Source organism: Chiloscyllium punctatum, chromosome 2 (genome assembly GCF_047496795.1).
Source record: "Chiloscyllium punctatum isolate Juve2018m chromosome 2, sChiPun1.3, whole genome shotgun sequence".
Lineage (NCBI taxonomy): Eukaryota > Metazoa > Chordata > Chondrichthyes > Orectolobiformes > Hemiscylliidae > Chiloscyllium > Chiloscyllium punctatum.
The window spans coordinates 153,957,814-153,982,495 of NC_092740.1; the positions used below are offsets into that span (position 1 = coordinate 153,957,814).

Here is a 24,682-nt window from a genome sequence, read left to right on the forward strand (position 1 = left end):
ACTGCTCGACTTTTTCGACACCTCCACAAAGAACTCAATAAGATTTGTGAGGCATGACCTGCCCCTTACCAAGCCATGCTGACTGCCTTTAATCACTCTATGCTTTTCCAAAAAGTCATAAATTCTATCCCTCACAATTCTTTCCAAAACCTTGCTGACCACAGACATAAGACTGACTGGTCTGTAATTGCCAGGGATTTCCTTAATTCCCTTCTTGAAAAGAGAAACAACATTTGCCCCTCTCCAGTCCTCTGGTATGACTCCCGTAGAGAGTGAGGAAGCAAAGATCTTCGCCAGCAGCTTAGCTACCTCCTTTCTCACTTCCCGGAGCAACGAAGGCTAAATCTGGTCTGGCCCTGGGGACTTATAAATGTTGATGTTTGCTAAAATTTCCAGCACATCAACTTCATCAATCTTGATCTGTTCAAGCCTGTATCCCAGCTCCTCAAAGTTCTCATTCTCAACAATCTTGGAGTAACTCATCACTCGTCAGAGATCCCAGAATGTACTGGCATCCCTGTCACAACACCATATTTAAAAGGATATGAGTCTAGACAAGCACTGTAAATCTACAGCTTCCCTGCACAGTTCTTGACATTTGCCCGGGGCATTGTAGGCAGGGAAAATCTGAGGTCGCCACCCTGGGTAGAGCAGTCCCAGCCATCTGGAATAATGACCAGCACTATAGAAAGAAAGTCCTTCTCTATTCTACCAGGGTAAGTTCACCAATTTCCCCCTCAGTCCTTGTGCTCCCTCTATCTGCCATTGTACCCACCTCCCACCAAAGCTCATGCTCTACCACTCTCAGTATTGCCTTCAACATCTTACGCACTCTCCCTTACCTACCCCTACCTATGTCACCAGTAACCCTGAATGCCCTCTACATGGCCTCCTCCTTCCCCTGCCACGCCAACAGTAATAGCTATGTCACCCATTTCCATCTTTCATAATACCTGTCAGCCTGCCATTCCAGGAGGAAAGAGCCTACAATTCAGCAGGAAGAATCGAAACAAGTGCTTGCTACACATTATCCAGCTCCTCACCCATTACGAGTAGTGGATTCTAACTCTGACCACCCAAGCAGGGGCCAGGCTGCCTTTATTGACTTATTGTGTCAGGATCCCATGAGCGAAGACAAACCTCCAAAGTCAGGACTGAGGTCTGCTGACCACGGTGACAAGCCTCTTGACTCTGCACTAAATAGGATGGCAAGTTAATCGTAAAATGAGCTTGATACCTATGACTGAGGGGGCAATAGACAAGGAAAGGCAATGCAAGACAGAGATACAGCAAATAGCCAGGTAGGCCCATACTAAGTGTGTGCTAAGAGAGTGAATGAAGGGTGCGAAGGTGCAGCCTGGTCAAGTCCACGGGCTGGGCATGTCTCACTGGGTGCACAGTGTCCTTGTTGCAGTATTACAATAATAGTTGCTGCTGCAGCATTGAGGTACAAAAAATCCTGTATGTAGATCAGATATGTGCCATCAGAGTTCATAGAGGCTGGCATGTGTGTGATCGTGCCAGAGATATTGGTACCATTAATGTGGAAGTCCTTTGGAACAAGTGGCGAGTTGAAACTGCCAAGAAACCGCTCTGGTTTCCACATTGAGTTTTCCTTACCCTGTTGGTTTGAATGGTAGACTTTCCTGACTGTATTGATTAAAATGGCAGGTATTCCTGACTGTATTGGTTTGTGTGATAAGTTCACCAGATCGTATTGGTTTGTATGGGAAGTTTGGTAAATTCACAACATGAGCTGGGGTTGTGCCATTAATAAGTAATGATGAATGTCAATTAGGAACTTGCCACTGCTTAGTGAGAATCTTGCCACACCTCTTGAAACAAGCATACAAGATAAGCCAATCCTGTCGAATGGTGGAGCAGGCTCAAGGAGCCGAATGGACTATTCCTGTTTCTATTTTGTATGGTCTTGTGACAGTGGTAATTTCTCCTGGTCTCACCTGCTCCAGCCCTGTGTAATGACCTCTTTGAAGAGGTTGATTAGAAAATTTGAACAAAATGCATTGAGGTAATCTCAGTGTCCAGATGGGCCTTCCTGAACATTTCTCCCCATTTATGCTACACATCTCGTCATAGCCCACATCATTCAGAGCCTGATCAGATTCTACACTCATTAAAAACTTGCATGAATAATTGGTTTAAGCACAGAAAACAGCAAGTCACAGTCAGCATTATTTGGAAGAGTGAGGATGGCAGTCAGAATATATCAAGGGTGGTTTCTAGAACAAGACATTTCAGAATCTACCAGGGAGCAGGCTGTTTATTGCTAAGTGTAAGTAGACAGGACAACTTAAAAACCTCATACTTAAGATCTTCTAGGCAAGGGTGAGGATAGAACATAGAACATAGAACAATACAGCACAGAACAGGCCCTTCGGCCCACGATGTTGTGCCGAACTTCTATCCTAGATTAAGCACCCATTTTTTTTTTCTTTATACCGAGGATAGGTACATGGATAGCATGATAGAATTTTACATTTAGTTCAAGAATTAGAAATGTAGGTCCATAACTAAAGTTTAGTGCCCTAAACGTAAATGAAACAAGGGAATGAAGACCATGTTGGCTAAAGTATTCTCAGAAGTAGGTTAAAAGGAAAAATGGTAGAGAAGTGGTGGCAGACATTTCATGTGATATTTCATAACGCTTACAAAGATGAGTTCCACTGAGGAACATAGTCTGTAGTAGAAGGATCTATTGCTAAAGGGGATGAAAATGGTCTCAAATTGACAGAAAAGAGATATATTGCTGCAGAGATTTGTGATAGACCACAAGTTGGGAATGTTTTATGAACTAACAAAGGGTGACTGAAAAATGTAATTAAGAGGGAGAAATGAGAAAACTCTTGTTAAAAAAAGAGTAAACAGTAAACACTTAGACAAATATATATCAAGGAGAAAAGCTTAAGTGAGCATCTGTCTATTAAGCAGTGACAAATCTGTGTGTCCTTGTATATTAATCAACAAGAAATTATGAAACCGAATGGAAATTTGGCCTGTATTGCAAGGCAGATGGAGTGTGGAATTGTGAGACTACACCTACAGTGCTGTTTACAGTTTTGGTGACCTTAAGGAGGGACATACTTTCAATGGAAGCAGTTCATAAGAAGGTTCATTTGGATGATTTCTAGGATGGAGGGCTGCTGTCTTGTGTGGAAAGCTTGGGTCTATACTCACTGTCATTCACAAGAATATTTTGTTGAACCATATAAGGTTCTGAAGGGGCTTGATGGTAAATGCTGAAAGGAGGTTTCTTTCTTCAGAGAGTCTAGAAATAAGGTAAGTAATTTCACAATAGGGGTTTTCCCATTTAAGATGGGAATGGAGAGAAATTGATTTGTTCACAGTTAGTCTTTGTAATTCTCTTCCCCAGTAAACAATGTATTTAAAGCAGAAGTAAACAGATTTTGATTGGTAAGCGAGTCAAAGGTAGGCTGGAGGTAGGCAGGAAAGTTAAGCTAAGATTAGCCATCATCTTACTGAATGCTAGGGTTGTCTCAAGGCCTACTCCTCCTATTTCTTATATAATTGCATTCTTTTTACGTCAGTCTGAAAATGCTAGCTGGGGCATTATTTAATATCTTTTGTTGCACCATGATTTTGGTTAGAAGACATCTGCACTTTTATTTCTTGATATTTTCTTTCCTGATTGAATGATCTGGAGTAGATCTTTTTTTTCAAATGCAGATTGTGTTCTAATATGATATTTATGTTTTGAGGTATTATTCATTCCCATTGTTCATTTTCTTAGAATGATAGGGTTTATAGTGATGATGTTGTTGCTCGTCAGATTTTATTTCACAGCTTCACTCCTCACTTTCATGTCTGAGTAATTGTGCTTCAGACCTATTGCACGTCATTTTCATTTTCCAAGCTGAGTGCATTAATATGGATGTAAAGTCATGTGTGAATTGCTCCATCTGTATGCTAAAAGTTTGCTTTCATGTAGGAGAGCAGAATTATAATGTTGAATCAATAAACAAATAAGGTTAACAGTAAGGAATTGCTGTCTTTAGACATTCATTCTCTTATTTGAATTTTCAGCTTTGACCTGTTCTAAGAAATATCCTGCCCCTGCTTTCACTGGGTGTCACAGCCTGTGATTTTGTTTCAAACACAAAGTGGCTGTGTAAAATGAGGGAGCTTCAGGATTATGATTGAGCTTTCCTAACATGTACATTGTAATGCACTAAAATTGACATTAAACATATGTATTAATCTGTATTTACAATAAAATTATGGCATTGTATTATGTCAGCTATGGTTCAGTTGGGAGCATTTTCACCTGATTCAGAAAGTTGTAGGTTTCAATTTATGTTCCAGAGACGAGAACAAAATAAATTCTAGACTGATACTTATGAGAGTACTGCACTGTTGGAGGTGACAACATTTGGAGAGACTGTAAACTAAGGTGTCACCTAGTCTCAGATGAATATAAAAATCCAATGATAACATCATATTACTGTGTGCCAATTGGCTGTTGTGTATCCCACATTAAAACAGTAACTAAATTCAAATATAAGTAATTGGTTATAAATTGCTGAGGGATATCCTGAGCTCAGCGTCTTGGACCCAGGGATACATAAGGCCCCAATAACTGATGCCTTGGGTGGTGGTGGTTGGGAGTGGGAGAGCCAGTGCTTTGGTCAGGGGTGATGAAACTGGAGAACCGCAGAGGCCCCTGATTTTCATTCCTATACCTGCCTGAGATCATGAAAAATTCTAAAATGCTACATTCTCTCATTCATGCCTCATCCTTCCTTAACCTTCTATACCTCCCTCCATAGATCGATCCAACTAATTCACCCTCTAAACTAACCTACCCTCCTCCCAACCCTCTCTCACTCCCAACATTGAGCCCTCCTTTCAACCAGCTCTATCTCCTACCATCAATCCAAAGATACAGAAAACCCTATAATACTTTCAAGAGCCAGTTGCTGTAACTTTCATCATATTTGCACCTTTTTCATGATAGGTTGGAGCTGTAAGTGCCTTTGCTCAGACACTGCGTAGATATACGTCCCTCAATCATTTAGCTCAAGCTGCTCGAGCTGTGCTGCAAAACACATCTCAAATTAACCAGATGCTCAGTGACCTCAATCGTGTAGACTTCGCCAATGTCCAGGTAAGCTTCAGGACTGTACAATATTACTTCAAATAAAGCTAATTGACTTTATTTTTTTTTAAATTAAGTCATTCAAACATGCTTTGCACAAATGAAACGGGTAAATGGTTTTCTTTTGTTTTTTTTAAAATCCTTTTTGAGTTACTTAAAATCAGATTACTGTCAGATGGTGGAATAAGGCACTCTGATGAAAATAGCGTGGCAGAAAAGCTTAGTTTCTTCACAATCTTGTTACTGGTTTGGATCCAAAGTGATGTTTGCACAAACCCACAGTGCCACTCAGGCCTGTTACGTTAACACATGTGGAATGTCTGTCTGTCAGAAGTTTGAAGGCTAGGTAGATCTAATTTAAAAATCATACAACACCAGGTTATAGTCCAACAGGTTTATTTGGAAACACTAGCTTTCAGAGCAGCTTCCAATTAAACCTGTTTGACTATACCCTGGTGTTGTGTGATTTTTAACTTTGTACATCCTAGTCCAACACCGGCATCTCCAAATCATGACTAGGCAGATCGAAACATCAGTCAGCATGCCACACTGATTTAATACCGGCAATGCCACTTGGAGCTCAGTCTTCAGCTAACACTATCTCCAAAACACACATACAGCATCAAGAAGTATATCCATAAACATTATTTATAGACACCATCACAGAGTTTTTACAGCATGGAAAGAGGCACTTCGGCTCATTGCATCCATGCAGTCATCAACCATCCATCTATCCTGATCCCATTTTCCAGCAGTTGCTGCAGCTTACACTGGCTTTTGCTATAATTATAGAAATGTATTGTGATTCCTAGTGTTCCTTAAAGTTGTTAAAATTTACAGGGACTGATGTCACATAACATTGTGCTGACCTTCAGGCCTGGTGACACAAATCACCTGCTCTCAGTATGAGTGTAGCCCTCTCCAATTCTTTGAACTACAACTGTTAGACAGAGACAGCTGACAAAAGTCAGGACAATTGCTGGAAAAAGGAGGGGAAAGAAAAATTCCGATAGATGTACTTCCCTGGCTGTTGGGTGCCACTGCCTCTATACGCATTGCTTTATGGCACTGCATGTCACCTCTGATTTGTACCATAACAAAACAGGATTCCACACCCTTAGCTGCCATTTGGTATGTGACAATAGATGGGGAGTCATGCACATCAATTCCAGTTCCCTGTACCATCTGCAAATGAACTAATTGCTTACGCTGTATCATGCACTCACTTACACGCGCAATCATGCACTTACTCTCTCACTCTTATTCTCACCTTCATGTTTGTGCACCTGCTAACTGTCAGTCTTGCTCACTCATTCATTCATGACACACTTGCTAACTTGTCACATACTCGCTCACACTCTCTCGTATATTCTCTCACTCTTGTATCAGCTCATTTTTTCTCTCTCTCACACTCTTGCATACTCTCACTCACCTAATCCTTTGAACTCTCTACCTCACTCTTGCACTAGCCTACATTCCCTTTTGCTGTTGCATATTGTGCTCACGCTCTCGTTCCTGCTCACTGGGTCCTGCACACTAACACGTTCCTGCACACTTGCTCATTTCCTCTTTCCTGCAGACTTGCTCACGCATTCCTGTGCACTCATTTACTCCCTCATTCTTGCACTAGTTTGTTCTCTCTCTCGCTCTTGCAAACTCTCTTTTTTTCACGCATTAGCTCATCCTCCTTTTCAAACTAGTTCATACAACTCCCATGCTTTTGTGCGGTGTCTCATATTCACTCCCCTCCTCTCTCCCAAGGGCCCAGGGATCACTGTCCCATTTAATGGCTGCCATTTCCTCCTGACTGTTTTACCAGCTTCATACATTGACCATTCAGATTAATAAGTTTCTGGGCAACTGAGCCTGGCTTCTCTAGAGGCATGCCCTCCAGTGATTGGCATTGATTGCATCCTTATGTCCTGAGCATTGAATGTAAGGAAAACTAGAAAATTGTTTGGCCATTGGCTGGCAGTTTTTACTCTCACATCTGTTAGTAATTCTTCGATGAATCTCACCTGGTGGTGCTGTCTTTATCAACTTTAAATACAATCTATCCAGAACACCCCTCTTCAGCAATGTTAAATCCTTCAAAAGAACTTTCACCATGACTCTTGACAGTTTGATCTTTATTTTGATGGAGCCAAATGCATGATATTCACTTAATACTTGAGTCTTGACTAAGCATAATATCTTTGATACTTAATTGGTCCTGCTCCACCTTTTACCACATTTTTATTTTTCAGTGTGTTCTTGGCTATTATCCATGTTATTTGTCACAAGTGTATTTTTTCTTCTTCTTCCGAATTTTGGTTTCTTTCACAATCCAGCAATTGTCTGCTCTAATCCTCCAGCTCATTGGAGCAAACCTTGACTGTATGCAAAATATCACTTCTTCAAATACAGCCCATTGCTCAGTTACTGTTTTGCCTGGCCTCTTCAGGTTCCAGAGTCTAGATTAGAGCGGTGCTGGAAAAGCACAGCAGGTCAGGCAGCATCCAAGGAGCAGGAAAATCGACATTTTGGGCAAAAGCCCTTCATCAGGACTGAAGGCAGGGAGCCTTCAGGGTGGAGAGATAAATAGGAGGGGGGTGGATGTGGGGAGAAGGTAGCAAAGAGTACAGTAGGTGGATGGGGGTGGAGATGAAGGTGATAGATCAGAGAGGGAGGGTGGAGCGGATAGGTGAGAAGGGAGATTGGCAGGTGGGACAGGTCATGAAGATGGTGCTGAGCTGGAAGGTTGGAACTGGGGTAAGGTGGGGGGAGGGGAAATGAGGAAACTGTTGAAGTCCACATTGATGCCCTGGGGTTGAAGTGTTCCGAGGCGAAATGAGGCGTTCTTCCTCCAGGCCTCGGGTGGTGAGGGAGCGGCGGTGGAGGAGGCCCAGGATCTGCATGTCCTTGGCAGAGTGGGAGGGGGAGTTGAAATATTGGGCCATGGGGCAGTGGGATTGATTGGTGCGGGTGTCCCGGAGATGTTTCCTAAAGTGCTCTGCGAGAAGACGTCCAGTCTCCCCAGTGTAGAGGAGACCAAATAGAGAGCAACGGATACAATAAATGATATTGGTGGATGTGCAGGTGAAACTTTGATGGATGTGGAAGGCTCCTTTGAGGGTGAGGGGGGAGGTGTGGGTGCAGGTTTTGCAATTCCGGCGCTGGCAGGGGCGGGTGCTAGGAGGGAAGGGTGGGCTGTTGGGGGTGTGGACCTCATCAGGTAGTCACGGAGGGAATGGTCTTAGTGGAAAGGGGTGGGGAGGAAAATATACCCCTGGTGGTGGGGTCCGTTTAGAGGTGGCGGAAATGTCGGCGGATGATGCGGTTTATGCGAAGATTGGGAGGGTGGAGGGCGGGGGGGTTCTGTCCTTGTTACGGTTGGAAGAGTGGGGTTTGAGGGCAATCGTGCGGGATGTGGATGAGATGCATTGGAGGGCATCTTCAACCTCTGGTCCAGTTCCAGTCTTACCTCAAGTTAACCTAGATAATGATTATATTCTAGACAATACATACTCCTTTTCCAGACTCAGCCGAACCTTATTATACAATGGTCACTATTCCCTAAGTGTTTCCAGCTGACATTTAATCCACACAACTCACCCCGTTCTCAAAAATCCAATCCAACAATACCTCATTTCTTGTTGGAGTTGAAAAGGAGCAGGAGTCGATGTTTGGGCACCTCGCCCCTGCCCCCCCATTTATCTCTCATTCCCCTTCTCCCTCCACATTTTTGATGAAGGGTTTATGTCTGAAACATCGACTCTCCTGCTCCATGAATGCTGCCTGACCTCCTGTGATGTTCCAGTGCCACCTTTTTCGACTCTGACTCTCCAGCACCTGCAATCTTCACTTTCTGATTTCTTGTTGGACTGGAAGTTGTACTCTAGTAGAAATTTTTCACTACCAGATTCTAGGAATTACTGCCCCTTTCTACCTTTTACATTTCTACCATCCAGGCGTATACTCAGAAGAGTTAAAAAATCTCTGCCTTGAATCCACCTAATCTGTAATTTTGCGTCTTTCTAGTTTTCTTTAAATTTTTATTCTCTACACCTTTTTCACTTGGTGGCCTATGGATGATACTGAACACTCTAGTTGCATCAGTTTTTGTTTTGTTGTTTAGCTCTAGTCAAATGGATTCTGTTCCTGGGACAGTCTGTCTCTTCAGTGTTGCAATGTTCTCCTTGTTCAATACAGCCACTCCTGTCCCTTCTTTTCCTATCTTTTCTGAACATCATAAAACGCTGCCACATTACACTGCTCCGTGGAAGAGTTTGCATTCACCAAAATGCAGAAATTGAACTTTGAAAATGAGTAGAAACTCTTGACAAATGTATTTAGTCTACTTAAAGATTACCTTCAATTCTGATGAAATATTACTAAGTAATCAGAATCTACACATGGGAAATCTTTTTCTTATTTTTCTCTGAAAAAAATTCTTCCTGAATACTTATTTTGTTCTATAGATTCATTGTTTTTAGTATTATAAACTGCAATTTTGAACCTTTATCATTGTAACAAAGCTCTTAATATCACTGATGTATATAGCCAATTTTACAAGGAAGAAAGGAAGTTTGTCCACTTTGGTTCATTGTTCATATCATGTTGATCATTTGCATAAAACATTATTTATCTTCTTTCTGCTTTGGCATAAAGTCTAACTTTCTCTCATGTAGAGTTTGTGAGGTTTTAGTCCTGAAATCTGAATGTCAGATCACTGTATCCAGATCGTGACACTTCTAGTTTCCTTGTCATTAAAACTAATTATCAGAAAACAGGAAGCACCACAAAGCAGGTACACTGGCGTGTGTGTCTGGTTCTCCAGTTAACAATTCTGTCAATCAGGGGTCCCCTCCAGGATTCTCACCTCACAAATGCATAGACTTATTGGAATAGGAAAGTCTGTTTTTCATTCCAAGTACTTCCCAGTTTAACATTGAAAAAAAAGGGCTTCGCATTTTTAGGAAAATATTAATCTTATTTCCTACACAGAGATTTCTGAGGCCACTTTGAATTACCTCCATTATAAACCCTTTCCTTTCTCAACTGGAAGCATGGTTTGCCAAGATGTCAACCTCTGCTACCCACAGTAATGGCTGTACTGTTGTCTGGTTAGCATTTACATCATCTGAAGGCACTGTTAATGGTTTCACCAGTATCAAATTTAGAACAATCAGGATCTCAACACAATAAATAGCTATTGGCTATAGCTACAGCAAATTTATAGTCAAATAAATTTTTCATGCTCTTATTTCATTTTTTTTTGTTAAATTGCCTTTTCAGTATTCAGTAATGAAGAATTCAGTAATAAAACTGTAAATTACTCTGTGTTTGGCAACTTTCTTTCCTGAAGCACCAAACAGAGAGAAACCATTTGAAATCTTCCATGATGAAAATATAATCCTGAAATTAAGTTTGTTATTAAACACAAAATACAAAAATTTACCAAAAGGTGCTTACTCTGGATTGACTTGCCTTTTAAAAATGTATTTACCAATATTTGTCTAACTTGTCAGCACAGCTCTTGTTTCTCATCTTCTGCAAAGAAACTCTAGAGAGCTGTGCCCTGATCCTGCTCTTGTTTGAGATTTACATGGATTCTGTTCTCTAATGCTGTAGGCTAAATGGAGCTCACACTGTGGGTGTTGCAGTACATGACAAAGGTATTACTGTAACTATTTCCAAAATCTGTAAGCGTTCTTGTAACGTTTAAGTAAAGTGAGTACTTGTTGATGTTTGACAGGGCCCAAGTTTAAAGCAGCAAAGTCGCCTCAACTATGGCAAAATATTCAGTGATTATAGCTTAACCAAATTCATAGTGGAGCTAAATTATTCATGAGTGAATGCCACAGCTAATTGTAAAGCTACATCTGAATTGTAAAATTCCATTAGTATGGACTATAAATTTGTTTTAATTTGCTGCTTTCTAACACTGGGTCAGATCTGATTTTGGACTCAAACTGAATTAGTCTTTTTAAAATAATCTGTGTTCATTTGTAAAATCAAATAATCAGACCATAGGATATAGGAAAAGAATTAGGCCATTTGACCCACTCAGCCTACTCTGTCATTCAATCATGACTGATATATTTCTCAACCTCATTCTCCTGCTTTCTCCTTTAACCTTTGATCCCCTCACCAATAAGAACCTATCTATCTTTGTCCTAAAGACTCTCAGCCACTTGGCCTCCACAGCCTTCTGTTGCAATGGGTTTCACAGGTTCAACACTCTCTGGCTGAGAAATTATTCCTCTTCTCAGTTCTAAAGGGTTATCCCTTCAGGTTTCAGTCTCTCCTATTAGTGGAAACATTTTCTTCACATGCAATCTATCCAAGCCTCTCAGTATTCTTTAAGTTTCAGTGAAACACCTCTCTCATCTTTCTAGATCCATTGAGTACAGACCCAAAGTCCTCAACCACTGTTAATGTAAGAGAGGTACGAAGGTCTCCCTCTTTTCCAGCACCTATGTGAGCTAAATCAATCAGTGAAAACCAGCTCTTAATGTCTGGAAGTGGTCTATAGCACAAAACAGCCCATCGTCCAACACACATTAGCATTAAATCGATGATCTTGCTTCAAGATATCACACTTGTGCAGTAGACAATATCGTCCTATGGCTGGCATTTAGAGGAAACTTTATTTCATATTGAAATACTTTATCCTTGTCCATTGCCGTCAATGGATAAATAGCCAAGCAAATAGAAAGTTACTCCACAGCTGTTATCCAATTATTTTCTGGCGATGAAAACAGACTTGAGTAGAGGAACGGGAACAGGATTCCCTCAAATCACCTTGTTCTCTCTTATAATTTTTTAAATAATTCTTTTTTTTTAAATTAAATGTAAAGAAAAATTCATCAGTGTTTCCATCATCACCATACCAGCCAGTTAGTTGGCCTGGGGATTCTTGCAGAACTTACAATAAAGCTATTTTACAACAAACAACTTTGATTTACTCAGCAGAATCTGATTAAATAGTACACCACAGCAAACAAGACACAGAGTATATTTTTAAAAAATACACTGTGAATCACAGCAAACTCAACTGGTGACAAAAGCTGCAGCAATCATCATCATGTGTGCTCTCCCCAAAAGCAGGTCCCTGCTTTAGTTAGTTTTACTGAATCTGTTCAGACCTGTTATAACACATATCCAGATGGGACATTCCCACACCACCACAAGACCTTCTTGTAGGTCCTTGCTTTATCATGGTCTTTTCATATCTTTCTATCCTGTGCCAGTTCTTTTTCATTTGCCCCAAACCTTTTCAATTTGCAAGCCATCCGGCATCTATCCAGCTGCAGCAATATCTCCCAATAAAAAGCTGTGTGCACTCCAGCAAAATACCATGAGTGCAAGATAGTTACCTGCAAGTTATGAGAGTACAACCAATCTCTGTCATATACAGGCATAATTCACTGAAAATGTACCTAATCATTTCCATTTTTAAAGGAAGTGGTTGCAGCGATAGTGGAGATATCAATCAAAATATTTCAGAACTCCACGGGTTCTGGGAGAGTCCCAGCAGGTTGGAAGACTGCAATGTGACACCATGTTGAAAAAGGGATGGTGACAGAAAGCAGAAAATAATGGGCTAGTCAGCCTAGCATCTGTCATTAAGTAAATGCTAGAGTCCATCATTGAGTAAGAAATAGCAGGGCATTTAGAAAAACTTAACACAATCAAATGGAGTCAACATAGTTTTGTGAAAAGGAAATCATGTTCAATAAATTTGATTTAACAAGCAGAGTTCATAAAGGGGAGCAGGTAGATGTAATAATTGAGATTTTTAGAAGGCATCCAGTAAGTCACTACAGAAAATGTTATTGCACAAATTAGGAAGTTGTGATATTGGGGGTAATGTACTAGCATAGAGAAGGCAGAGAATCACAATTAAAGGCTCTTTTTCAGGTTAGAAGGACATAACTAGTGGAATGCCACAAGGATCAGTCCTAGGGGCTCAATTATTTAATATCTATATTTAGTATTTGGAAGAGGAGACAGAGTAGGGTATCCAAATTTGTTAACGATATAAAAATAAGTGGGAGAGCATGTTGTAATGAGGACATAAGGAACCTACAAACAGATATAGGTAAGTGACTGGGCAAACCTTGGGCAGTAGGTGTCTAACATAGGAAAGAATAAGATTGTGCACCTTGGTAGGAAGAATCAAAAAGCATGATTGTTATTTAAATAGAAAGGGAATCCAAGGAAATGCAGCACAGAGTGACCCTTGTGTTCTTGTGCAGGAAACAAAAAATGTTAGGATGTGGATGCAATGAGTACTTCGAAGGCAGAAGGAATTTTGACTTTAATGCTCAGGGTTTGGAGTTTAAAAGCAGGTGCGTCCAGTTCTAGTCCCTGTATTTAAGAAAAAGATATACTGGCATTGGAGGCAGTTCAAAAGAAATTCACTTGGCTGCTTCCTTAGTTGAATTATCAAGAACGGCTAAACAGGTTAGGCCTGTGTTCATATGCGTTTAGAAGAATGAGGGGGTGATCTTATCAAAACATACGAGATTCTGAGGGGGTTTAATAGGGCAGATGTTGAGAACATGTTTCCACTGGTTAGGAATAGGAGGACACTCATTTTAAATCTAAGATGCAAAGAGGAGACAGCAGCCTAGTGGTATTATCACTAGACTGTTAAGCCAGACACCCAGCTAACGTTCTGTGGACCCAGGTTTAAATCCTACCAAGGCAGATGGTGGAATTTGAATTCAGTAAAAATTAGATTTAGATTTATTGTCACATGAATAGGAAAGTACAGTGTTATATGCAAAGCATTGCCACGCTCCGGTGCTATCTTGAAATAGTGAATATAATGCAAGATTTTACTCAATAGAGTTAATCTTTCTCTCTTCATGTTCCTCTTCCAAGGCTCCTGCAGTCACTGCTTGACATTGGCTGTGATCTCTGAAATGGACCCCAGGGTCTTGGTTCCGCGCTCCTGGGTCTCAGTTACAGGCTCCCAGGGTCACTGTTTCGTGCTCTGGGGTCTTGGTCATGAGTCTCCACCACTGCCACCAATGTGACCGCTGTGTCTGAGCTGGAGCCATGGGCCTGGGGATGCTTGGGTTCCATACTCCTGTTGCCCGTCTGATGCTTCTCTAGACACTGCTGCCAGTCATCAGGGTCTTCTGCTGTCCCTTCCACTTCTTCAGGTGCCTGAGTTTGGGCCAGCGTAGTCAGCCCGGGACTTGTTCCTTGCTCACCAGGAGACCCCCCTGGCTGGGGTGAAGCCGTGTCCAGCTTGTCCTGGCGTTGTTGCCACTGCAGCTGGAGGCCGCCACACTTCAGGCTTTAAAGGAAAAAGATAAAAAAGAAGAATCTGGAAGTAAGAGTCTAATGATGACTGAGAATCCATTTTCGATTGTCAGAAAAACCTATCTGGTTCTTTAAGGAAGGACCACTAATGTCCTTTAAGGAGGGAAACTGCCATCCTTTCCTGGTCTGACCTACATGTAACTCTTGTCTCACAGCAATGTGATTTACTCTTAACTGCCGTCTGGGCAATTAGGGATAGGAAATAAATGCTGGACTAGTCAGCGTCGTTCTCATCCTGTGAATGAAAAAAAATAGTTACAGCATGGCATCTGTCTGACGATATGAAAGATAGACCAGGTGTATCCTAATTCAACTTGACCAATCAACACCCAGCAGTCTACTCTCAATCATCAGCAAAATGGTGGAAGATGTCATTGACAGTGCTATCAAGCAGCATTTACACTGCTATACCTGCTCATTTGCAATCAATCTGGCTTTCACGAAAAGTTAATCTCATCATAGTCTTGGTCTGAGCATGGACTAAAGAGTTGATATCAGGGTGAAGTGACAATGATTGCTCTTAACGTTGAGGCAGCATTTAACCAGCTGTGGTGTCAAGGAGATCTATCAAATAGGAGTTGGAATCATACTATTCCTGAAAGAAGTGGTTCATGATGAATAATCATCTGCATTTTAGGACGTCGCTGACAAAGTTCCTGAGGATCTTATGCAAGGCCCAACAAATTTGGAAGTTAACTTAATTCTTGGACAGTACTTCTGGATGATGTAGAGTACAGTGAAATACAGATGACTGAGAGTAAGCCAAGGCAATTTTCCATCACTCTCATAATGTAGCAATGCAAGTTCCTTGAACATTCAGCCATTTTTTTTTCTGTAGAGTTAAACCTTGGTGCTTTTCTGCTCATTAGTGAAGTATGCTGGAGAGCACAACTAAGTTTCATTCCTCCATCAATCTTATCATCTTGTCTCAATGTTGAACTCTCCCAGGACAGATGCAGCCACAGCCAGGTGCAGAACTTTTCATTCCTTTCACCTTATTCCAAGTGAAGTCAGTCTAAGGGTTCATGACACAGACCAATGTGAAAATAACCAAAAGGTTGCATCCATGGGAGGAAGAAAGTAGGAACTGACTCAAATAAATCAACACAAGCAAATATATCTGACTCTGTTCCAATAGATTCTCCCAAGCCAACAGAAACTGAGAGTTTAACCAGTGGTGAGAGGTGTCCATCCTGTCAGCGTTGGAAAAATGGTGCATTTAGAAAGAAGCTTTCCTCTGGGTACTCTAGTTCTTGAAAGATGTGCATGCTCGGTGGATTGGCCAAAAATCAGTTGCTTCAACAAGTACCTTCTCACCATCATAAGTTTGGAGTGGAGATGTTTGCTGTAGATTGTGTAATGTTCAGTAGTGTTTGTGACTCCTTAGACACTAAAACAATCCTTACTCAAATGAACCAAGATCAAGATAACATTAACGATAGGGCTGCTTTGTGTGATACAAATATCAGGAAATAACCATCCACAAGAAGAGACAATCTAATCATCTAGAGAAGCTGTACAACATCCAAGAGAAGCACTTGATTGTCACCCCATCCACCACCTTAACCATTCACTTTCTCCACTACTCATGCACAGGGGCAGTAGTGTATACCATCTCAGATGCGCTGCAGCAGCTCAACAAGGTTTCTTCAACAGTACATTGCATACTATATATTCAAGCACCTAAAAAGACAAAAGCAATAGATGCATGGAAACACCACAATCTCCAATTTTCCCGTCAAACCACCCAGCATCATGAGCTGGAATTGTATCATTATTCCTTCTCTGTTTCTTTATTATTCTGAAATTCTTTTCTTAATAGCACTTTGGATTTAGCTACACCGCATGGACTGCAGTGGTTTAAGAAGCTGATTCACCAACACCTTAACAAAGTGCACTATGGAATAAGCAACAGTTGTTGCCTTGCCAGTAACGCTCACATTCTGCAAAATCTTTAAAAAAGAGGTCTCCTGATGAGCAGGGTGTACTGCTGCTGCAAGCCCCCTCAGACCAGCTGTTACACTTCAATTTCTTCCCTGATATTCAGGTAGAAGTCGCAGTCAGGGAGCAGGCATGTGTAGCCATGCTATGCAAATAAATTTGAGCGAGAAAATCACTGGCTGTTTTTTAAAGATAGCCAGAGCAACCCGCTGAGAACTTAATTGGCAGTCATACAGAAAAGTCTATCTTTTTAAATCTGAACTGAAAGCTCTAAAGCACTTTCATACCCATTCGCTGTGTTCAGAAAAGGTCGGTACTGTTATTAATGGCACTTCAGGTTGACGACTCAGTTACAAAATTCACACAAATCATGTATTTATGTGCAAATTTTTCTGAGTATCAAGGTGCAGAATAGCAAAGTTGAAAAAGTAGAAGAATTTTCCACTGTTGTTCCTTAGAATGTGCTTCAAGTACTCCCACAGCAATTATATAGCAGTATTATAATTTGGGCTTTTTCCACTCTAATATAAACCTATGGTTCTCTAATACAAAACTTAGAAATCATTGCATGTGTGAACAGAAAAAAACGTGCCATAGGTGAATCCTTTTTACTGAGGTAAGTTGCATCAAAAATTGTAAGGTCTTTCCATCATGTATTACTTGATGAGATGATAATCAAGTGACCCAGTTCTTCATTATCTGTGAAAGATTACAAATTAGCCTTGAGTGGGACAGAAAAGTGCCATGCTGTCAAACCACTTCATTCAGAATGAGGTCATACAGAAGCAAAAGAATGGTTCAAGATACCACTAGTCTAAATGCTTCTGAAACAACAAACTGAATCTGTTTTAAGAGCTTAAAATTTTCTCTTCAGACCATATTTCAACAAATGCCATACAGAAAATCCTACATGTTTCTATGTGGCTGTGGTGATATCCTTGCCTTTTTCCATGTACCTTAGTTTTTGAGCCCAACTGAAACTTAAGGAAGCAAGTACTAATTTGGTAACTGATACCACAATTTTAACACATCTCTCAGAACACACTGTCAGTGTGATAAAGTTCATGATCATTAATGCAAAACCCCTTGCTAAGACTTTTGGATAACCAAATTGAATCTACCTGCTGCTATTTGAGGTGATATTTTAATCCTCACCAGCAGCTCCTGTTATGAAAGATTGATCCCCACAATTATTCCTCCACAGCATCCTCACATAACTGGAAGTACACCCAACATTGTTGGAAACATGGGAGAAAATGACACAAGGGCATGATCAAAAAACTTTCAGACTATGTCCCAACTTGAATCTGGACAGATCGTCTGTGCAGCAATTATTGACATAATACCTGTCATTCATAATGGATCTTCATAAACTTCCATTCATGGAAAGATATTACAATGTTGGTGGCCAGCTCAGTTTGTACGATATTGTCACAAACAATGGTCAAAATCTATGACGAAACAGATAACACTTCCAAGTTGTACATGGCCCAGTCATCCATCATACAAGATGCCAAGATATAACTCTGATACTGCAAATATCATACCAGACATTTATGATACATAAGACACACCCACGCACAATGACAGAGAGTACACTGTAGAGTGCATCCTTATTTATATTAATCAGAATAGATTTCCTATTCTTCAAAGGGAAAAAAGGATATTGTGTTAACACACAGATCTCCGACTGTGTCTATAAAATAGCTAGGTAACATCACAACATGTATAAGAGGTCTACTCTCTATACAGACATTCAGCAGAAATAGCCAGCCAATTGAGCTGCCAGTCAACCAACCACACAGTCCAAGGAGTTCAAACCTCAGTCTTGAACTTCTCCCTTGCCCCATAACTTCACAGACTGCCCCAATATAACCCCCAACCATTAATGCCCAAATCCCTGGACTGACTTAAGAGGATTGCTGTGACCTCTAATGTTTTTTTCTGTGTATACATCCGAGATCTGTGCACGGTAGGGACTTTCAGAACTGGAAGTCAGTGCTATAATTTGCATTGGCGTGCAGTTCACCATGGGCTGAACATAGAGGTGGCCACATGCATGCTCAACTGTGCAGCTAAGAGTAACATTGGCTGTGACTGTGCCCAGCCCCAGATAGGTATCTTCACAGCACCCCAACTGACATACCTGTGATCTCTGGGTTGGTTGCACTTGAGCTGCAGGACAGACAATGGCCCAATCTCCATGGACCAAAACGCTAAGGCATTTTCCCTTTAACTGTTGCACGCATTATGTCTAGGTATTTGCAAATGCAATACTAAACACACAAATAAACTTGGATGTTTTTTATGCTTTGGCAGGAGCAGGCTTCCTGGGTGTGTCAGTGCGATGACAGCACAGTACAAAGACTGGAACATGACTTCAAGATGACCCTCCAGCAGCAAAGTACCCTGGAGCAGTGGGCTGCTTGGCTTGATAATGTGGTAACACAGGTGTTGAAGCCATATGAAGGAAGTCCTAATTTTCCCAAAGCTGCCCGTCAATTCCTGCTTAAGTGGTCCTTTTATAGGTAGGTTTGGAGAACTGAAAGAAGCAAGCAGTTATAGTATCATGAATGATCTGAAATAAAATAAACCAGAAAGGTGGTACAAGTCATCCACGTAAAGTAGAGGTCAAGCACTTTCTCAGGCCATGTGAGCTATGAGTAGGACTAAGGATTCTCCAGATGTTTACATTGAAAGGACATATTGCATTTATACAGTGCCTCAAAGAAACGTTCTCTCAAACTATTCATGCACCGCACTGCACTTAAATTGCTTTGAAATACAAGGATTGTTCTTTTATATCTGTTGGAGAATAATGAATTTGAAGCAGACCATAAAATCTTTCAGGAACAGATCAGCTCAACCTTTATTAATTATTTAACCCAACTGTAAGAATTTGCAGAAGGTCATGAATAAATCTGCAGAATAGGCCAATAATGATTAAACAAAGTTCAAAACTGATGAATTTGAGCTAATATATTCTTACAGGAAGATTAGGGAGACTATCGGATAGCCAGCTGAAATAAAGAAATAAAAGAACCTCAAAAGTGCAAACGTGTCAGTCACATGGAGTTTTGCAACGAGTTGACAAAGCCAATAAAAAAAACAAGCCCAGATCTAGGCATATTTTCTAGATGAGAGAAGAGCTGGAAAAGCACAGCAGGTCAGGCAGCATACAAGGAGCAGGAAAATCGACATTTCGGGCAAAAACTATATTTTCTAGATGGATTAAATTGGAAATTTATGCTAATTGTGAATCAAATCTTGTTAGACCACAGTAAATGAACTTCATAGCTCTGGTCATCATATTTTAGAAAAGACTAGAATCTGCTGCAGAAGAGTTTTACAAAGATGACAACAGAAATGTGTGGATGTATATCTTAAATATTGGTCATTTATAAATACTGTGTTTACAAGAGCAGACCAGAAGTTGGGAACTGTGCAAGACTAATTCATCTCCCGACTCCTTGAAGCATGTCCATCAACTACAAGGAGAAAGTGAGGACTGCAAATGCTGGAGATCAGAGATGAAAACGTGTTTCTGGAAAAGCACAGCAGGTCAGGCAGCATCCAAGGAGCAGGAGAATCAACGTTTCGGACACGAGCCCTTCTTCAGGAAGAAAGGCTCATGCCCGAAACGTCGATTCTCCTGTTCCTTGGATGCTGCCTGACCTGCTGCGCTTTTCCAGCAACACATTTTCAGCTCATCAACTACAAGGCACAAGTCATGAATGTAAATGCGTACTTTCCATCTGCCTGGATGAGCACAGTGCAAACAACATTTGAGAAACTTGACACCAGCCAGAGCAAAGTGGCCTGTTTAATTAGCAGCAGAGCTAATACCTTCAGCGCTGACTTCCTTCACCACCAACTCACAATGACAGCAGTGTGTGCTATCCAAGAAATGTACTGCAACAGCTCACCAGGGCTCCTTAGATAGCATCTTTTGAGTCTGTGGTCTCTCCCATGTAAAAGGGCATGGGCAGCAGATATGTGAAAACCACTACCTGCAAGTTTCTCTCCTTCTAAACCTGTGAACACTCCTCCCTATAACAACCAGCACAGTAGGTCCATGGGAACACTGCTGCCTGTAGGTTCCTCTGTAAGCCACGTCATCCTGACTGGGAATTAAATCAGCACTCCTTCACTGTAGCTGTGTCAGACTCATGGAACTCACTCTCTACAGGTACCAGGGGTATACCTTTGTCACGTGTACTGCAGCTTTGTAAGAAGGCAACTCACCACTACCTTTCCAAGGACTACAGGATAGGCAGGAAATCCTGGCATTTAATATGATGTCTACATCCTATGATTATGTAAAAATAATATGGTTTGTTTCTTTTTTTTTATGGGAATGTGAACACAAATGCTGTATGAAACTATCTGGACCTAATTGATTTATGGTCAGAAATTTCATTAGCATTTAAGAAAAGGCATAATTAGACAAATACAATTTCACTAGCAGCAGGAAATTCCAGAAAAAAGATTCTATAATGTGCAGACTGTATTGTTTATGATATCCAGAAAGTATGAAAAAGGGCATGTTCTGGATGTACGTTTGCTTGCTAAAAGGGCATGTACTTGGAGTTAAATTTGTCTTGACATCCCATTAGAAGCCAAGATCATTAGTTATTGATAAGCCTATTTTAAAGTAGATTGAATGCATTTATTTTTAAGATAATTTCCACAAAAAAGGTTTTGAATTAGTTATTGTTAATTCACTGTTCTATTGCCAATACTATAAAAGTAATTTGTTGATTGTCAATACTTCCTATTTCCTGAAGACATAACTGTTATGGAAAGTTTTAATATGGTCTGTCTTCCAGCCACTTATTGTTATTTATTAAAGAGTGGAGTAATTAAGAAACGAAGTATACAAAAAGTCCACTCATATTTAATTGGGGATGGAAAGTCATTCTTCATAATATTCTATTGTGGAGAAGGAATTATTATTTTAAACTTGCAATTCAGTGACACAGATCGGGGGGGGCAATGCCTAGTGGTATTATTGCTAGACTACTAATCTAGAAACTCAACTGATATTCAGGGGACCAGGGTTTGAATCCCACCATGGCAGACGGTGAAATTTGAATTCAATAAAAAAACAAAACATCTGAAATTAAGAATCTGCTGATGACCATGAAGCCATTGGTGATTGTCAGAAAAACCCATCTGGCTCACTGAATTCTTCAAGGAAGGAAGTCTATTATCCTCCTCTGGTTTGGCCTAAGTGTGACTCCAAATTCTCAGCAATGTGCTTGACTCTCAATTGCCTTTAAATTGGTCTAGCAAGCCACTCAGTTCAGTGGCAGGTAGGAATGGGCAATACCAGCCAGTGATGTCCATGTCCCACAAGTGAATTTTAAAAAAAGAAAATATTGAGGGTGACGCTGTTAATGTCACCCTCAAGCTTCCATCTACTTGATAGACCTGTTCAAATTTAGCCAATGTTCTCTTTCTATCCGTTTTCTGCTGCCCTCTCTGAAAGGGTGTAATATGCTGATGTGTGGTTTTATGCCAGTAACTATCTGATCCTTCATCCATAAGTACCTTGTTTCACTATTAATCTAAATAGTATCATCAGTTTTCCATTATGAAGGATCATCACAACCGAACCTCATTTTCTCAAACAATATGTTATTTGACCTTGATTATCAATAGGAAACATGGGTAATGTAATCCTTCCTGAACTCATGAACAGTGAATCCAATCATAGCAACTCATTACCATCCAAGATGAGACTAACTATTCTGACATAGAGGAAGGTTGTTGAAGCATGTGATCTGTGTGATACAGTTTCGCACTGTATCAAATGTAAATTACTGACCTTAAAGTTCAAGAGACTATTGGCTAATAGGCCACTTTATGAAAGTGAAGATCACTTAACCTCATAATTTATTTGTTGCAACAGTTCCATGGTTATCCGAGACCTGACCCTACGGAGTGCAGCAAGTTTTGGTTCTTTCCATCTGATTCGTCTGTTATATGATGAATATATGTTTTATCTGGTGGAACACAGAGTGGCTCAAGCTACTGGGGAAACACCTATAGCAGTGATGGGAGAGGTAAGAATTTTAGAGTCTTGAAACTTTGAACACAGTATATTTTTGCTATTAATTTTCTGCAACCGACTGTCACAAAATATCTAAACATATTTAATTTAAAAAGCTGCAATATCCTTCAGTATCCATTTGAACATTTCAAATTTGTATAGAGATGGCAATACATCGTGATCTCAAGTGTATAAAACTATCTGTGTGCTTACACACATTTTGCTCGTCCGCCTACAATTCTGTCAGTGTCTTTTGCCCTTCCTTTTTCTACTGGCTTGCTTTCTTCAACTTCCTACTATTAGAATATTTCTAATTTAAAAGATACATAGTTATATCAAAGGAAACTGTTTTGTGACAATCAACTCTTGACCCTCTCGGCGAAAAGATATTTCCTAATAGCTCCTACAAATGGGCAAACCTTGATTTTCAAAATGTGATGCGTATTGCTAGATTCTCCCAAAAAAGGAAGCATTCTGTCCACATCTACGCTGTCAAGACCTGTCAGGATTTTGTGTGTTTCAATCAAGGCAATTCTTATTCTTCTAAACTCCAGTGGATACAAGCCTAGACTATCCAATCTTGCCTCATAAGACAAACTGCCCATTCCAAGTAAACCTCTGCTGCCTCCAATGTATTTACATCCTTAAATAAGGTGACCAATACTGTGCACAGTACTCCAGATGTGGTCTCACCAGTGCCCAGAATAATTTAATCCTCCTCATTTTTGTGTTCCATTCCTAATGTGATAATTGATAGTATTTATTCACTTTCCTATTTACTTGCTGTACCTGCAGGCTGGGCATGCCAAGACAAGTAACCCAGCTCCTGACACCCAATCCTGTCTGACATCTCCACAAAACACAGATCAGGGTATATTTGAATGCCTGTATGATTCCAGCTTCAACGATACTCAAGAAATTTAACACCATTTAAGATAAAAGAGCCCATATGATTTGTGGCCCATTTAACACCCTAAAAATCATTCGTACACAGTTGAAACAATGAGCTTTAGGTTGCAAGATGCCATGATCCCTGTCCCACATCCACCCCTTCTCAAATAAATGGAAGCCTGGGGCAAACACATGAAAAAGCCCCACCTGTTCACAGCCCCTTTAGACTCGTTGGAGTGTTAATTGGCTCAGGACAAGACTTTCATCCCTGACTGGAATGTTTTAGAGAGTTGCTGGACAATCAGTTTATTCTACAGCTCCTCAGTTTGATTGTTTGTCCCTGCTGGGGATGATTTACAATTATGAAGGTCAGATTTGTGTAAATCCAGGTTTGGGGGGGGGTGTGGGGGGACCTAGCTGACCAGGCCCAAGTGAGGAAGGAGGAGAGAGAGTGAAGAATGACAATCTCTGATAGGAACTCACCAAAGAGGCTCCCTGATGCCTCTCGCCAATTTTCTTCACAAAATGTATCCACCTAGTACAGGACTCCCTCTACTGTGATCTAAAATGGAGCAGAGGCTGGTTGAAACAGTCAAGCAGACGTTAATTGGTTACTTAATGGCCTTCCTCAAACCACAGAATGGATGCTCCCTAACTCCTCCACAGTCTGATGTAAAATGACAGACAGATTCGGCAGGCAGGTCGCACACAACATTTTATTAGTCCAACTAGCCCTTCCCCTCTACCCATCTTCAAAAAGATACAGCCTAATGTGTGGTATCTATAATTGGCACTGTAACAATTTGCCAAAACCATTTCAATACCATCTTCCAAATATTGACCCCTACCACCTACAAGTAAAAGGCCAACAGGCACATTGATGCACTACTACCTGAAAATTCTCCTTCAAGGCATGCTGCATCCTGACTTGAAACTAAATCACCGTTCCTTCATTGACACTGGATCAAAATTCAGGAACTCCAGCTCTAACAACACTGTGGGTGCACCTACATCACATGAGGGGCAGCAATTCTGTCAGTGGCCCGTGCTGAGATATTTATGTCATTGATAGTCACAGGTGAGGTGCCAGAAGATTGGAGGATGGGTAACATAGTGCCACTATTTAAGAAACGAAGTAAAGACAAGCCAGGGAACTATTGACCGGTGAGCCTGATGTTAGTGGTGGGAAACTTGTTGGAGGGAATCCTGAAGGACAGGATGTCACATATCTGGAAAGGCAAGGACTGATTAAGGATAGTCAACATGACTTCGTGCGTGGGAAATCATGTCTCATAAATTTGATTAAGTTTTTTGAAGAAGTTTGCAGATGACACCAAAAT

The 24,682-nt window shown here is 40.7% G+C and overlaps 1 protein-coding gene across 6 annotated transcripts in view; it reads left to right on the top strand.

Annotated features, from left to right (window-relative positions):
* Positions 1-24,682, top strand: part of LOC140491963 (transcription factor RFX3-like) — a 271,083-nt gene that overhangs the window by 227,538 nt on the left and 18,863 nt on the right. For all 6 annotated transcript variants that reach the window (XM_072590501.1, XM_072590482.1, XM_072590521.1 and 3 more), the window contains 3 exons: positions 4,994-5,143; positions 18,716-18,924; positions 22,311-22,464. In XM_072590501.1, the coding sequence (XP_072446602.1) occupies positions 4,994-5,143; positions 18,716-18,924; positions 22,311-22,464 (513 nt within the window). The remainder of the gene's footprint in view (positions 1-4,993; positions 5,144-18,715; positions 18,925-22,310; positions 22,465-24,682) is intronic.